Source organism: Gopherus flavomarginatus, chromosome 1 (assembly GCF_025201925.1).
Source record: "Gopherus flavomarginatus isolate rGopFla2 chromosome 1, rGopFla2.mat.asm, whole genome shotgun sequence".
Lineage (NCBI taxonomy): Eukaryota > Metazoa > Chordata > Testudines > Testudinidae > Gopherus > Gopherus flavomarginatus.
In genome coordinates, this window is record NC_066617.1 from 250,238,683 (window position 1) to 250,255,119 (window position 16,437).

Here is a 16,437-nt window from a genome sequence, read left to right on the forward strand (position 1 = left end):
AGGAGGGAGGGGGGCGAGAAATTTCCTCCTCTGGCCTTGGCAGCAGGATGCACTAAGGGGCGAGCCTAGGGCTGAGCAATGAGCGACAACCTGCAGCTGGGAGGCAGGGGGCAGTACAGGGAAGGGCTGGGCCTGGCCTGGCAGGGAGCGGGGAGCGTGAGCCTGTTGTCGCTGTTCGCCCTCCGGCCAGAGGGGGCGCTGGGCGGCAGCAGTGAGCTCCTCGTTCAGCGGGGCCCTCGTCCGCCCTTGTCTCGCGCCCTCTCCGTAGGCCGCCGTGGCGCTGGGTCCCGGGGTGAAGGCGCATGCGCACTGCGGCCTGTCACCATATGCACCCAGGTGCGAGTGGATGTGGCCGGCCGGACCCTGCTGAGGCGGACGCGGACGGAGGCGAGCGGTGACCAGGCGGCCCCGCCAGCGCCGCCATGGGCAAGAAGCAGAAGAACAAGAGCGAGGACAGGTAGCGGGCCGGGCTCGGGGCCGGGGAGTGACAGCGCGGGGCGGGCTCGGCCGCGGGGCCCTGCGATCCCCTGGCTGCGGGGGGGACCCCGGCTCCGCGGGCAGCGAGCGCTGGTGGGGGCGAGTCGCGGCAGCTCCGCGCCCCTCGGACACCAGCGGCCGCCCCCCCCCCCCGACCCTCGGACGCGGTGTCTTGGTCCCTACGGCCGGGAGGGGCAGCGGGGCGACTGGCCTAGCGCTGTGTAGCTGGCGCTGCCTTCAAGGTGCCGCCTCCCCCTGCTAGTTCCTTCCCGGGGCAGCTGAGCGTTGTGAGTAACTAGTGCTGGCGTCTGAGCCCGAACGCGTGTGGGGGTTGTCTTCTCTCCCGGCTTTATTCTGGGAGGGACATCTGCCTCCCAGATCCTGAGCCTTGTCTGTAAGCGCAGCAGAGCACTGGAGCCAGACTGGAAGTGAACATCTGTGGAGAGATCAACACCTGTATGCTGCATCCTTAGAGCTTCACTAGCACCCAGATACATTTGGATAAATAGCTTCCGATATATGCTGTATCAGATCCCACAAACGCTTGCGATGTTTAGCTGAAATATTATCTGCCTTGGATTTCGTATCACTAAATGGGAAAAAATGTCTGTAGGTGAAAGGCTCTTTGGGCTCATCACAACGAGGTGTTGAACATACTCCAGTAAAGCAGAAGTTAGGTTGTAGTTATAAAGGTAGGAAAGGAGGATTTTTGTCACTTCAAAGTGCTTAAGTGATTGGTGAAGAGATAATCATGTTAATTTTTAATTATCTTTTCTCAACCTTAGTTCTATTTCCAAACATCTGTATTTATGCTGCTCGCTATAATGAATGACTGGATGACTTTATGTGCAAGCACAGACTTCAGCTGTGTTGACAGTCCTGTTTTTGCTTCAATTTTAAACCTTAAAGATGTTGTAAATTATATTGAAGGCTCCATGCAGAACACTTCCACACTTTGTACATGTGGCATGTACAAAGTGTGGATAATATTAGGACCCTGAGGATCCTCTGACTGTCTGCCTTGTTCATGCCATCTTGAATGCTGCATGCCAGTCAATATCTTTTCGGTGAATGAATGGACTCCCATGAAAGCTGTTAAATATACCAGAAAGATCACAGTTGTGTGCAGCATGCTTTATTCCTTTCATCCAGAATAGGTATATTTCTTATACTCCTTAACAAAACCATGACCTAATTCTACTTTAATTGATCATAGGCCCTGCATAATTAGTGCTGACAGGAGATAAACAAGTATTTTCTTCCACAGTACAAATCGAAAGGAAATAAAAATACATGAGCACATGTTTGTTTTATTTTGCCTTAAATCACTAACATTTTCCATAGCATTTAGGATACAGCATACCTTTTTACTAACAAATGCTTAAAAGTAGAGGACGAAATCCAGTAAAATTCAGATTTTTTTTTAGATGACTAGCAATTTACAGCTGATTTCATTCAAAAACAGATCATACATCAAAGGCATCTGAACGTAGGAATAAGATACATAAGACTGCTGTATCTCAATGTCTGTTTTGACATCAGGTAAAGAAGGACATGCTGAAGAATCAACTAGAGCAAAGCTAGTTTGTAATCTGACTTCCCCTTCTGGGTAGGGAGTTGGCTTTTAATGAAAATCTTTATAGTGTAACTATTGCTCACCATGGAAGAGTAGGAAGCACCATATATGCTGCTTTGTAGTGTCTGTTATTGGCAGCCTGACTCACCAGCTGTGCTAGTCAAAAGCATACTAGGGAGGCAGGCTGGGTAGGGGTATTGGGACAATGGGAGTCAGATGGGGCTTTGAGATGGAACAGAGGTTGTTTGGGACTGTTCACTGTGGAGGCAGGGAAAGAAATGGGGGCTTGGTGCTACTGCTGTGACTTCTTAGTGTAGCAGACAGCAATACTGCATAGAGTCCCTCAAAAGCTGTAGTCTTGGTGTGCAAAGAACTGGGTCCTCACAGTGATGTGGGCTGGGGAGCTGAAGCACCAATGATGGTGGAGTTGCTGCAGTGCGAAGCCTGTAGAGAGATACCGGGTTTTCTTCTGTTCTGCTTCATATCGTTGCTCATCTTTTCCTGTTTCTGAGGATGACTGGGTAAGGGGCTTGAGTGGTCACAGGAGAGTTAACAAGGAAGAAGAATAAAAATACTTTCCACAGCTGTACCTCCGCTATCAGACTGAGTGTTCCTTCTTGCAAATCTATGCCTTATCAGAGAGAGAAGCTGTCTCAGGAATGGAGGTAGTAGTTTCAAGTTTCCTCTATTTTTCCTCGTCCTCCGGTATGATGAGAGGGGAGTGGCTTTATGCAGAAGCACTGTTTTCCCAACTGCGGGTTTCCCACAAACGTTGTTCTTCACCACTCTCAGTCCTTTTTTCTCCCATGCCCTCTACATAGATCTGCACTTGACCCCTCTTTTCCCCATACCCTCTCCCATCCTGGTTTATCCCTTCTTGGCTGCTCTTCCACTTCATGCAGAGGCTGAGGGTCATAAACAGCAGTGAGGGGGAACATGAAGGGAATGTGGGGCTTGAGCAAGGGTTGGAGATATCTGAGGTGGCAGAAGTAGGACAGAAAGAAATGCCTATATTTTTATATAGATATAAACTCTGCAAGAAGACCTGGGAAGGATAGGAATATTAAAATTAAGTTATTCATGTGGATAACAATAATAGAATCATAGAAATGTAGGACTGGAAGAGATCTCGAAAAGTCTTCAAGACGAGTCCACTGCACTGAAGCAGTACCATGTAAACCTAGACTATCCTTGTCGTGTTTTGTCTAGCCAGCTCTTGAGAACCTCCTGTCATGAGCATTCCACAGTCTTCCTTGGAAGGCTATTCCACTGTTTAACTATCCTTTATAGTTAGCAAGTTTTTCCTAATATGTAACCTAAATCTCCTTTACTGTAGATTAAGCCCATTACTACTTGTCCTATCTTCAGAGAACAATTGACCATCATCCTCTTTAGAACAGCTCTTAACATATTTAAAAAGGTTATCAGGTCCCCCATCAGTCCTCTTTTCTCAAGACTAAACATGCCCCGTTTTTTTAATCTTTCCATCTTATATTGTTGCTCTTCTCTGGAGTGTCTCCATTTTGTTCACATCTCAAACATTCTTTTCAACAGTGATTTTATATATAGATTTACTTCCACCGTATAACCAGTGAATACATCAAATTCCTCTGCATCACACTTGCCCATAAATCTTAATTCTGAGCACCATACTTCCACATACAAACAGCTGATTATAGATTTTTTTTTCTGTGAAAATGTCTGTAGAAAATATATTTATCCAATTTGGTTGGAGGTAAGATTGATGTAGAAGAACTGTGTATGCATTGTGATCAATTGAGTTTGTGGAGGTGAAGAGTGAGTGGTTCAGATATGATATTTGGGTGTTAAGGCATGTGAAGGCTGCCTTAACTAGTGACTTCCTGAAGTTTTAGTGGTTGTGTTGTACTGATACTCTCTTTCAATAAGAGAACTCCTTTTCTTTAAAAATGTAAATGGAAGCCACCTCAAAATTTTCAGTCTCCTGCATGAGAGTGCAACAGAAACGCCTTGATACAGAATTTAGTTCCAGCTGGCGGCAGGATACAGAGGGCCTTGGCTATGGGATAGAACTCTAGCAGCACAGGTAGAACCTATTCTGCAGCATTTTCTTGCATGGAAAGTTTGAGTGGGGAGAGGGGTGGTTGTGGGAAAACATAGGGCTCTTTGCCATTTTGCATTGAATTTACGCCCCACACTGTTGCTGCAGACTTCCATATAGGCGTGTGGTATTATGTTACAAAACTGTTTCCCATCTTGGTTCTCATTCTCTCCCTCAGGTGTCCTGGGCCTTCCGTATTTTCTATCTTTCTCCTTGTAAGTCTTTTTTTTTCTTATGTTCTTCCTTCCTTGCCAATTCTTTTTACTTCCAAGTATTTAATCTTTGGCTGTATTTATTCTCACTCATATTTTGGTGCCCTTTGGCATTGCAGTCTGTTGCATAGGCATATTGCTGTGATCATTCATGCATATTGCTTTAGAAGTCATAAGTGCCAAAAGGGTGATTCTGCAGCCAAGAATGAACACTAGATAAATTAAGAGTTATAGTACAACTAACATACTGTAGTTCTGTGTATTGCTTGGTTTTCTGCAAGCTAAATTGTTAGCGTCATGTACTAACTAGCTTTTCCTCTTGTGCTACTTTTTGTAGCGTCAGTCTTTCTGATGCAGCAGAAAAACCACTGTGACGTTTATAATAATTTGAAACCTACTATCACCTATAAATTATGCTGCAAGTCTTTCCTTTTAGTTAGTAAACTTTCTGTGTTACCAATATGATATTTACAGCAACTGCCTCATCCACCTCTTCCCATCAGAAGAATACCCCAAGCAGAGCTTCTTATAACTGGAGCAGGGAGAAGAGCTGAAGGCTCCCTGAAGTCCACTGAACACTTTGTTTTTGGAAATCTAATGTGGGAGGCACCTGGATATTAGTGGTTCCTGCTAGTACAGAACTCTAAAGTAGAGATTAATTGTGCTATTAATAGGCTTTGTTCATAAGGGTTATTGAAATAGTCTGAGGTAAACAGGGCTGCCTTTGCTGTAAATGCATCATTTTTCTTTCCTAGTGACATAAAAATTACCTTTTGTGGGTGGTTTGGTGGATCCTTTTAAAGAAATAACAGTGCCATCTGTGGATTGGAAAGACTAGTGTCTGCCTGGCTTCTATGATTGGTGTTCAGATATTTGTACTAATAGCTGTATTGCTTTTATTTATAGACTTACTTAAGTGGTAGATTTTCTCTTGAAGTTGAAATCTTATCTATTCCTGTGTGTTGCATGAGGTATAGGTAGGCTTTTTTTTACTTTACTAATTGTCACAGTTGTGGAAACAGTTCATGGCATGGCAGCAGAGAATGGAAACACTATTCCTCTAGTCTTCAGAACATTCCTGAAAATTGTGAACCAAAATGAAAAGGCTTGCATTCTGAGTGGAGTGACTTAAATCTTCAATATTAATCAACTTTTTCCATTTGTACTTCAGTTATTTTCTAAAGACAAGTGCATTCTTATTGGTTGATATAAATATTAAATATTAAAACATGTTGATTTACACCTAAATAGAACCTTTAGATTTTAAAGCCAAAGACTCCAAAAGTATTAGCAATTTAAAAAAAAAATATCAGAAGCAGGAAGCCTGCTAAACAAGCAGTGCGGCCACTGGACGATCAAGATGCTAAAGGAGCACTCAAAGATAAGGTCATTGCAGAGCAACTAAATGAATTCTTTGAATTGGTCTTCACTGTTGAGGATGTGAGGGAGATTCCCAAACCTGAGCCATTCTATTTGGGTGACAGATCTGAGGAACTGGCCCAAATTGAGGTGTCATTAGAGGTGGTTTTGGAACAAATTGATAAACTAAATAGTAATAAGTCTCTAGGACCTGATGGTATTCACCCAAGAGTTCTGAAGGAACTCAAATGTGAAATAGCAGAACCACTAACTGTCATCTGTAACCTATCATTTAAATCAGCCTTTGTACCAAATGACTGGAGGATAACTAATGTGATGCCAATTTTTAAAAAGGGCTCCAGAGGTGACCCTGGCAACTACAGGCTAGTAAGCCTCACTTCAGTACCGGGCAAATTGTTTGAAATGATAAGTGAACATAATTTGTTGGGAAATAGTCAACATGGATTTTGTAAAGGGAAATCATGCCTCACCAATCTACTAGAATTCTTTGAGGGGGTCAACAAGCATGCATACAAAGGAGATCCAGTGGATATAGTGTACTTAGATTTTCAGAAAGCCTTTGACAAAGTCCCTCACCAAAGGCTCTTAAGCAAAATAAGCTGTCATGGGATAAGAGGGAAGGTTCTCTCATGGATTGGTAACTGGTTAAAAGATAGAAAACAAAGGGTAGGAATAAATGGTCAGTTTTCAGAATGAAGAGAGGTAAATACTGGTGTCTCCCAAGGATCTGTACTGGGCCCAGTCCTATTCAACATATTCATAAATGATCTGGAAAAAGGGATAAACAGTGAGGTGGCAAAATTTGCAGATGATACAAAACTACTCAAGATAGTTAAGTCCCAAGCAGACTGCGAAGAGCCGCAAAAGGATCTCGCAAAACTGTGTGACTGGGCAACAAAATGGCAGATGAAATTTAATGTTGATAAATGCAAAGTAATGCACATTGGAAAACCATAATCCTAACTAAAAGAACAGGAGTACTTGTGGCACCTTAGAGACTAACATTTATTTGAGCATAACCTTTTGTGGGCTACAGCCCACTTCGTGGGATGCATGCAGAGGAAAATACAGTAGGAAGATATATATAATATACACACACACAGAACATGAAACAATGTGTGTTACCATACACACTCTAACGAGAGTAATCAGTTAAGGTTAGCTATTATCAGCAGAGGAGAGAGAAACTTTTTGTAGTGGTAATCAAAATGGTCCATTTGCAGCAGTTGACAAGAAAGTGTGAGGAACAGTGGCAGGGAGGGCGGGGGGAATTAAACATGGAGAAATAGTTTTACTTTGTGTAATGACCCATCCACTCCCAGTCTTTATTCAAGCCTAATTTAATGGTGTCCATTATGCAAATTAATTCCAATTCAGCAGTCTCTCATTTTAGTCTGTTTTTGAAGTTTTTTTGTTGTAATATTGCGACTTTTAGGTCTGTAATCGAGTGACCAGAGAGATTGAAGTGTTCTCCGACTGGTTTTTGAATGTTATAATTCTTGATGTCTGATTTATGTCCATTTATTCTTTTATGTAGAGACTGTCTGGTTTGGCCAGTGTACATGGCAGAGGGACATTGAGTGACAGGGCATGGATCACTTGATGATAACCTGTCTGTCCATTCCCTGTGGGGCACCTGCCATTGGCCACTGTCAGAGGACAGGACACTGGGCTTGATGGACCTTTGGTCTGACCCAGTATGGCCATTTTTATGTTCTTAGATTAGGTATGTATTTTTGCTATCTAGGTGAGTACACTATAACTCTATACATTATAAGCAATTACATCACTTAATATTTTCAGATTCTTATTAAATAATTGCACACTTTAAGGAAATGGTGACTATGTTGCTTATTTACTAAATAATTAACCTTTTTGGTCATGATTTGTGCCCAGCTGCATTGAGATGGTAACTGGAATTTAATTAAACATACAAACTAGCATATAAAATGTATTTTTATTAAACAGAACAAGCCCTTAATACAGCACGTGACCTATTATGCTACATTTCTAAAGCTTAACCTCAAAAGTTAGATGTCCTCCCCTGATTCTTTATATAGAAAAGCTGCCTTTAACTCAGAGTTTTTGTTAGGGACTCATGGATACAGCATATTTATTATTTAAATATTTTAAGAAATTATAATTTTAAATAAACTCCATTAAAAAAACACATTGTTTTTTATTCATCCTGCTTGTAACAAATGAAGACTTATTGTTGCAGTTGACATTCCTAACATGCAGTCAGATGCTTTGGCAGCTCTATTCTCTGTCCATTGTAACTGTTTAAAGGAGAGTTTGCATTGTTGTTGCTTGGTATTTAGTTTTTGTCAGTGGTTTCATTTTTAACTTTGCCTGGCTAAAACTTTTGCACCATCATTCTTTTAAATGTGAAATAATATGTGTGTGTGAGGGAAGGCTTGTGCATCTTTGTTGTAGGATGTGTCACAGAAAGACTTCCCACTTTTAAAAAGATTAAAAAAACCCACTGTGCTCGAATACAAGTTCTTATTTTACTCATTTTTTTCATCAGCTCTTGCTTATACGACCTACAGAACATTAGGAGCTCTCTGATCCTTAAACTGAAGGGACAGAAGTGTTGGTGCTGTAGCTAGACCTGTTCTTCCAGCTGTTAAATGTTTGTCAAATGAGTCTGAGCACAAATGAAATACCTTTTTAAAGAACTTGAACAAAATTTTCATCCTTTCTCCCTTTCTTCCTTGTTAGATATCATAACTTCCTAGCTCCTCCTGTCAACCATGGTTTTCCAGGATAAACTGAATGAAAAAGGCCTGGATTTCCAATATGAGAAATAAGAAGGAAAAGACCACCTAGGCAATATTTATATATCCACACACAGAATGTAACAGCCATATTTTTTCAGATTACATTTAGTGTTGCAGGAAGGGGTTGCATTAGTGTTGAAAATAGCTTTCTTAGTCTTCTTACTCTGGAAACAAAGTAATGTTTCCTTAGTGTTTCTAGCCCTTGTCTATTTGAGTAGAAAGAGACCTGGACCAAGGACGGCATCTGAATGTCTTGAATGGCATTCCAGGGCTAGCTAGTTAAGTCTCATTTAGTCACAACACAGGCATTTTCCCTTTAAAACCCCACTTAAAGATGGCATGAAACAAGAAACTGATGTGCAATCAGCACACTCTCTAAAAAGTTTGATTAATTTCAAACTTCCTATGGGCAAAAGCGTTCATATGCTATGTATCAGTAAATTAGTTTATTCTATAGTTAGTTCCTTGAGGAGATACCATCAACTTGAAATCTTATCTGTTTTAAAGAGCTTAAAGTAGTCTCAGGTAATACATGCACTCTTGTCAATTTCAATAGGCCTGTAATTAGCTTACTGTTTTTAAATGCTTTTCTCTTCCCTGTTCTGGGTGTAAAGACCCCCCAAAACAAATGAGGGATACTTACTGTACAGGAAAATGGTGAAGGTGACTAGATTCAAAATGAAGTCAAATACGTGAAGTACATTGTTTTTCCTCTTTCTGAGTGTTTCTGGAAAACTTTCATTTGTAGTAATTGGGATATTAAAGGTAAAATGGCATGTCCAAAAAAATAGAGGTGACCTAAGTTGCTGGTGTCCCTTTAATTCACTTTGCGCTGTGCTAGTGAAACTGAAATTATGACATATCATGAGAATTGCTTCAGCAAAATGAATCTCATAAACACTTCCTTTTAGGAACGTGAGCAGTGAATGTACTATGTTGTAGCGATGCAACTTTCTTATTCTGTTGGTTTATTGTACTCTTCTAGTTCTAAAAACTGGTAGGCTTTTTAAAGTTGCTGTCGTTTTACACAGTGAGTCATTTTTATCTTTTTAAACTAGAAAGTCCTTTGCACAAGAACTGTTCATTTGTCTGTAGTCAAATGTATAGCTTGTTACCTGTAGCACCTTTAAAGCAGATGGCATGCTTCAATGGTCATGTTTGTATTTCCCAAACTCTCGGTGAATGACTGGTTGATGATAAGTGTTTTCTGCATCTTGAACCTATGCTTGTCTGTTACCTTGTAAGCCTTTGCTTTAGTTTCACTGGGTGATGGATAATGTTTCCTGTTGACTCTGCTTATCCATGTAGAAATTGGAATTATATCCCTGTCTTGGGATGCAGGATTTGGAAAAAGTATGTTACTCCATTAATTCCATTAGTTAACTTTAATGGAGCTGAACTGAGTAACTGAGGAGAACTTGGCCCCTCTTCCATACACTACTTATAAACCCCACTGCTCCAGTTGCTCAGTTCATGCATGGCTGAATAGCTTTTTCTTTTCTCTATTTAATTTAATACTTGCTGACCAAGAGAACAAATCCGTTATATAATCTGAGCTTCAGTCTTCAGGTCTAGACATCATAATTAATTGCACTGTTAATAATAAAATGCCATTTATTTAAATATTTTTGGGTATTTTCTACATTTTCAAATATATTTATTTTAGTTACAACACAGAACACAGTGTACTGTGCTCACTTCATATTTTTATTACAAATATTTGTGCTATAAAAAAAGAGACTTTTTCAATTCACCTCATACAAGTACTGTAATACAATCCCCTTCTCATGAAAGTTGAACTGTAGAATTTTATATGCCAAAAAAACTGCGCTCGAAAACAAAACAGTGTAAAAATTTAGAGCCTACCGGTGCACTCAGTCCTACTTCTTTCAGCCAGTCGCTAGGTGTGATGTTATGAGTCTGATCTAATATCTCATTGAAGGAGGACAGGGCCAGAAACTGACTTGACCTATGGATGAACTTTAGAGACTTGTTAGGAAATAGAGCTTTGAAATGGAAGTCTGCATTGTTAGAGATAGAAGGGGAGATGTTTGCTCAGGTCTTGTGATGTAAGCAAACAAGTCTTGTCTATCCTTATAGCTTTGATTCGAAGATCAAAAAAGGAATATTAACATTTAGGAAGATACTTGAGTAAAATAGTATTATTGTCTGTGTCTCTTTGAAGGTTGTGGTAACCTCTGTCTGAACTATTTAAAGGATAAATTACCCTGTGCTAATTGCCAGGATGTTTGGGAGAAGTCATTAAGTCTATTGTTTTCTCAGGCCGAAAAGCTGCTGGAAATGTATAAGAACCCTGGGACGCGATCCTGCTTCATCTCAGATCTGCTTTGGGTTTCAAGAAGGGGAAACCTTAAGCCATAAGGATTGTGATCCCCAGTCATTGACTGGAGTCACCCTGAACATGGACATTGGACTATAACCTATGGACTATTTCTAAAAGGACTTTTGGCAACTATAAGCTCATCTGTACTATGTATCTGAACCTCAGGAATTGAATTCCAGTCTCTATGTATATGGATCTTTTAACCAACCCCCTCTCTCTTTAATAAATTTTAGCTTAGTTAATCAGAACTGGCTAGTAACGTGTATTTTGGGTAAGATCTAAGTTATAATTGGACCTGCGTATGTGGCTGACCCTTGAGGTTGGAAGACCCTTTTCTTTTATATGATGAGATTTTCAATAATCATCATCATATCTGATGTGTGTGTCTGGATGGAGGCCTGAGGCTGAGTACTTTAAGGGAACTGCATCATTTGGACTTCTGAATAACCTGTATAGTAACACAGAAGTTGTTTTGTGCTGGCTTGGTAAATCTAAGTACTGGAATATCCATCAGCTTTTGGAGTTTGTCTGCCCCGTTCTTTTTGCAGTTCACCCTAATTGAGTGACCTCAGCTGGCTCCCACAGGTAGCACCATCACACTAAGACAAACAAGTTTGTTTACTTTTTCAGGATATAATGCTGCCCGCTTCTTATTTACAGTGTCACCTGAAAGTGAGAACACGTGTTCACATGGCACTGTTGTAGCTGGCATTGAAAGGTATTTACATGCCAGATATGCTAAACATTCATATGCCCCTTCATGCTTCCATGCTGATGACGCTTGTTTAAAAAAATAATACATTAATTAAATTTGTGACTGAACTCCTTGGGGGGGAATTTTATGTCCCCTGCTCTGTTTTACCTGCATTCTGCCATAATTTCATGTTATAGCATTCTCAGATGATGACTCAGCACATGTTGTTTATTTTAAGAACAGTTTCACTGCAGATTAGAAATCTCACATTGGTACCTTCTTTGCGTTTTGTCAAAAGATAGCTACAGCACCTGACCCGAGGTTTAAGAATCTGAAGTGCCTTCCAAAATCTGAGAGGGATGAAGTGTGGAGCATGCTTTCAGATGTCTTAGAAGAGAAGCACTCTGGTGTGGAAACTACAGAACCCAAACTACCAAAAAAAAAAAAAATCAACCTTGTGCTGGTGGCTCAGAGGATGAAAAGCAAACATGCGTCAGTCCACACAGCTTTGGATTGTTATTGAGCAGAACCCCTCAACAGCATGGACACGTCCTCTGGAATGGTGGTTGAACCAAGAAGGGACTTATTAATCTTTTAATGCATCTGGCACATAAATATCTGGCAATGCTGGCTACAACAGTGCCATGTGAACGCCTGTTCTTGCTTTCAGGTGACATTGTAAACAAGAAGCGGGCAGTATTATCTCCTGAAAAAGTAAACAAACTTGTTTGTCCTAGCAATTGGCTGAACAAGCAGTAGGACTGAGTGGACTTGTAGGCTCTAAAGTTTTACATTGTTTTGTTTTTGAGTGCAATTACACTAAAAAAAAAAATCTACATTTGTTAGTTGCACTTTCACAATAAAGAGATGGATTTACGGTGGTGTATGAGGTGAATTGAAAAATACTATTTCTTTTTAAAAAGAACAGGAATGCTTGTGGCACCTTAGCGCACGTCCAGACTAGGGGAGGAAAATCGATCTTAGATACGCAACTTCAGCTACGTGAATAACGTAGTTGAAGTCGAATTTCTAAGATCGAGTTACTCACCCGTCCAGACGGCGCGGGATCGATATCCGCGGCTCTCCGTGTCGATTCCGGAACTCCGTTCGGGTTGATGGAGTTCCGGAATCGATGTAAGCGCGCTCGGGGATCGATACATCGCGTCCAGACTAGACGCGATATATCGATCCCCGAGCAATCGAATTTAACCCGCCGATACAGCAGGTTAGTCTGGACGTGGGCTTAGAGACTAACATTTATTTCAGTATAAGCTTTCGTGGGCTACAACTCACTTCTTTGGATGCATAGAATGGAACACACAGACAGAAGTTCTATGCATCTGAAGAAGTGACCTGTAACCCACGAAAGCTCATGCTGAAATAAATTAATTAGTCTCTAAGGTGCCACAAGTACTCCTGTTCTTTTTGCGGATACAGACTAACACGGGCTGCTACTCTGAAGCCTGTCACTATTTCTTTTGTTTATCATTTTTACAATGCAAATATTTTTAATATATAATAGGTATGTCTCCAATTTATATATATCTCCTAGGACTAGAAGGGACCTTGAAAGGTCATCGAATCTAGCTCCCTGCCCTCACTAGCAGGACCAAGTACTGATTTTTTGCCCCAGATCCCTAAGTGGCCCCCTCAAGGATTGAACTCACAACCCTGGGTTTAGCAGGCCAATGCTCAAACCACTGAGCTATCCCTCTCCGCCTCTCCAAATAATAATACAATATGAGCACTGTACACTTCATATTCTGTATTGCAATTAAAATCAAAACATTAGAAAATGTAGAATAACATCCAAAAATATTTAATTTCAATTGGTTTAAAAAAAAAAAGAGAGAGAAATGACCATGAAATGATTTCACAACAATTTTGGCTAGGAAAACACGTTATGCTTTTTACCTTGTCACTTTTGAATTTTAAGTGTACTTTAAAAAAAAAAAAATGACTTTAAACTTTTCTCTTTTCCCGGTGGAGCTCTATAGCTATCAACCTATGCAAAATCCTAGACTTCTATTTAAAAAACAAAACAACCTCCCTCCCCCAAACTTTCTAGCTTTTTTACAAAGATACAACCTTCCAAGCATCATCAAAGCATAAAACTGCTGCAGTGCTGTTGTGTGTGCAGCCAAAATATTATATGAAATCCCATTAAAAAATATTGGTACCATAGCATATTAAAACTGAGATAATAAGCTTGAACATCATTTATGGATTTCATGAATCTGAACTGTGGTTTCTTAATGACTTTAAAATGGGACTTCAAGATTCCAGTTGTTGCAAGATGTTGCATCAGAAAAGGAATTTGCTCATAAAGTCTGCTTTTTTTTTTTTTTTTTTTTTTTTTTTTGTGGAACTGAGTTCATACCAATACTTAATTTTTAAACCAATTTATCTCCTGCTTTCCCTAACAAGGCAAGCCGCTGGGATAGGTTTCCTCAGGTCACATGCATATCACTAGGGATTTTCCACTTTTCTGACTCAATAGCTTGCAACTGCTTGGAATCTTATAAGTAAAAGAGCTATTGGATAGCTCTTGTATAGCTGGTTGAGCAGAGATAGGTGCTGTATCTTTACTTACTTACTTTCAACTTGAAATACTTCCCAGAATGGTGAGTTATGCTTTGATTCATATATGCAAGGTTTTGGGGAAATTAATAAACACATTACACTTCAGTAAATGGCTATAACAACATACATAATTTTGGAACATTCTGTGTTGCAGTTTCTATTTTAAAACATTATAGTAAGTGGGAGTTTTGAGTGGGAAGCCTTTGAGAATTATATCACTTAGCTTTTTGAAACTAACTGGACTAACAATTTGCTATTTTTATTTCATAATGCACTAACTACAAACAAAAATGACTTTTTAACTGAGATATAACATTAAATCTTTGCAAGGTGATTGTCGAGTAATAGTAACTGCTTCATAGTTTGGTTTGTGTAACTGAAGTGTTTTTTGTTGTTGTTGTTTTTTTTTTTTTCTTTATATGCCTGAGTTTTTCCCTGGCAAAAAATATCCCCAAAGAACATTTGCCTGAATCCAGTTAATACAGTAACTCCTCACTTAAACTTGTAGTTACGTTCCTGAAAAATGTGACTTTAAGTGAAACAGTGTTAAACGAATACAATTTCCCCATAAGAATTAATGTAAATGGGGGGTTTAGGTTCCAGGAAAATTTTTTTTCCTAGGTATTATATACATTTTCAACAATATAAGCGCAATTTAATACAGGTATAAGTTTTTTAACAATTTTAAAGAAACGGTTTAATACTAGAGTCATCGCTGCTGAGTATGAAGCTTGGTGGAGGTGGTAGAATCAGAGAGTGGAAGAGGATGGATTGTCTGGCTGCTCTTCTTGCTGTTCTTGCAAGCACAGGCACCGATTTTTCTGGGGGCAGGGGGCTCAACCCTCAGCCCATCCACTCCACCCCTTCCTCCAAGCACCCACCATTGACCTGCCTCTTCTTCCCCCTCACCTCCACCCCTTTTACTTCGCATGCTGTGTCCTCACCCCCCCCCCTTCTGAACACTGCAAGCCAGATGATTGCCGTGGGCAGGAGGCGGGCAGAGGAGGGGGAAGGCCCTGATCTGTGGGATCTGCCTTTGGCCGGGAGGTGAGGTCCAGCAAAGGACCATCCAGGTGTGCTGATGGCCCGTTACAGGGAATTCACTCTCATAATGGCCATCCCAGAAACTTCTAGATGAGAGCATGTATACAATGGAGATTGCTTGACCAATGGGGACTGCTTGATCCAGGAGTGGCAGATGCTTCCCAAAAATGTGTGTGGGGAGGGGGTGGATGTCCCACAGGCACCTGAACTGTGGCCCCACCCTCACACCACCCATTCTCCCTGAGGCCCCGCCCTTCATTACTTGCCCTTATGGCCAGCAAAAAGTGGGAGAGCCTTGGGGGGGCCCCCCCCATTCCAGCGCCACTTGCCTTATCCCTGTGTCACAGCAAAAGATCTTTCCAGCAAGCTGAAAGAAAATATAAAAGAGGGTAAGTGACATCATCACTTGACCTCTCTTGTCCTTCTTCCTCCTCCTCCCCCCCCAACTTAACACCTGGAGAAACATCTGGAAGACAAAGACTTTGAACAGGGGATGGAGGTCCCAGGCTGGAAAAGAGTCCTAGCCTGTGTATTGAGGAACTGTACCATCTGTCAGGGTGAGACACTGCTTGATTCAAATCCTGTTTTGTTTGTAGAACTCAGACTGCAAATTTATTTTTATTTCTTAAGTAACTAACTTTGATCTCTGCACTTGCTACTTATAATCACTTAAAAACTATCTTTATGTAGTTAATAAACCTGTTTTATATTTTACCTAAAACAGGATGTTTTTGAAGTGTTTGGGAAATCTCTGCTCAGTTTACAAAGGCTAGTGTGTGTCCTTTCCACACTGAGGGAGGGGTAGACTGGATAATGAACTTACACTGGCCTGGCTTCTGACCAGTGCAATATGGTACAGTTCTGGGGTGCAACACTGAGGACCTGGGGGAATTGGTTGGAACCTCCCTATTCATGGCCCATGAGTACCTGGGAAATCATTCTTGTAACTTGTTGGGTGTGTCCCTGCCTGTGGATGTCTGTGTGTAAGCGCAGTACCTGCCAATAGTTTGCAGCTTGACACAGCATCACAGTGTGAGAGGGAGCCCAAGTTAGTGCAGGAGAGAGCTCAGTGGTCCCATAGTCTAGGTTGCCCCCGGGGGATCCCATCACAACCATTTGAAGTGAAATGCTGAATGTGTCATAAGGTCTCAGTTTAGGGATTTCGTGTTCTTGTGTATAGGGTTTATCTACATTAGGGAACTGTAACAAAATATTCCAACTGGTTCTACCATTGCATCAGTTACACTAAATAGACTACTGTAGA

The 16,437-nt window shown here is 40.8% G+C and overlaps 1 protein-coding gene and 1 long non-coding RNA gene across 2 annotated transcripts in view; both read left to right on the top strand.

Moving 5' to 3' along the window:
• Positions 1 to 309: 309 nt before the first annotated feature.
• The window catches only part of EIF5B (eukaryotic translation initiation factor 5B), a 70,270-nt gene continuing 54,142 nt past the window's right edge, over positions 310 to 16,437 (top strand). The window contains exon 1 of the mRNA XM_050921691.1: positions 310 to 457. Within this exon, the coding sequence (XP_050777648.1) occupies positions 423 to 457 (35 nt within the window). The 5' untranslated portion in view covers positions 310 to 422. The remainder of the gene's footprint in view (positions 458 to 16,437) is intronic.
• Positions 7,175 to 11,100, top strand: LOC127034350 (uncharacterized). The gene is made up of 2 exons (XR_007769360.1): positions 7,175 to 7,451; positions 10,792 to 11,100. It is a non-coding gene; the product is annotated as an uncharacterized LOC127034350 (long non-coding RNA).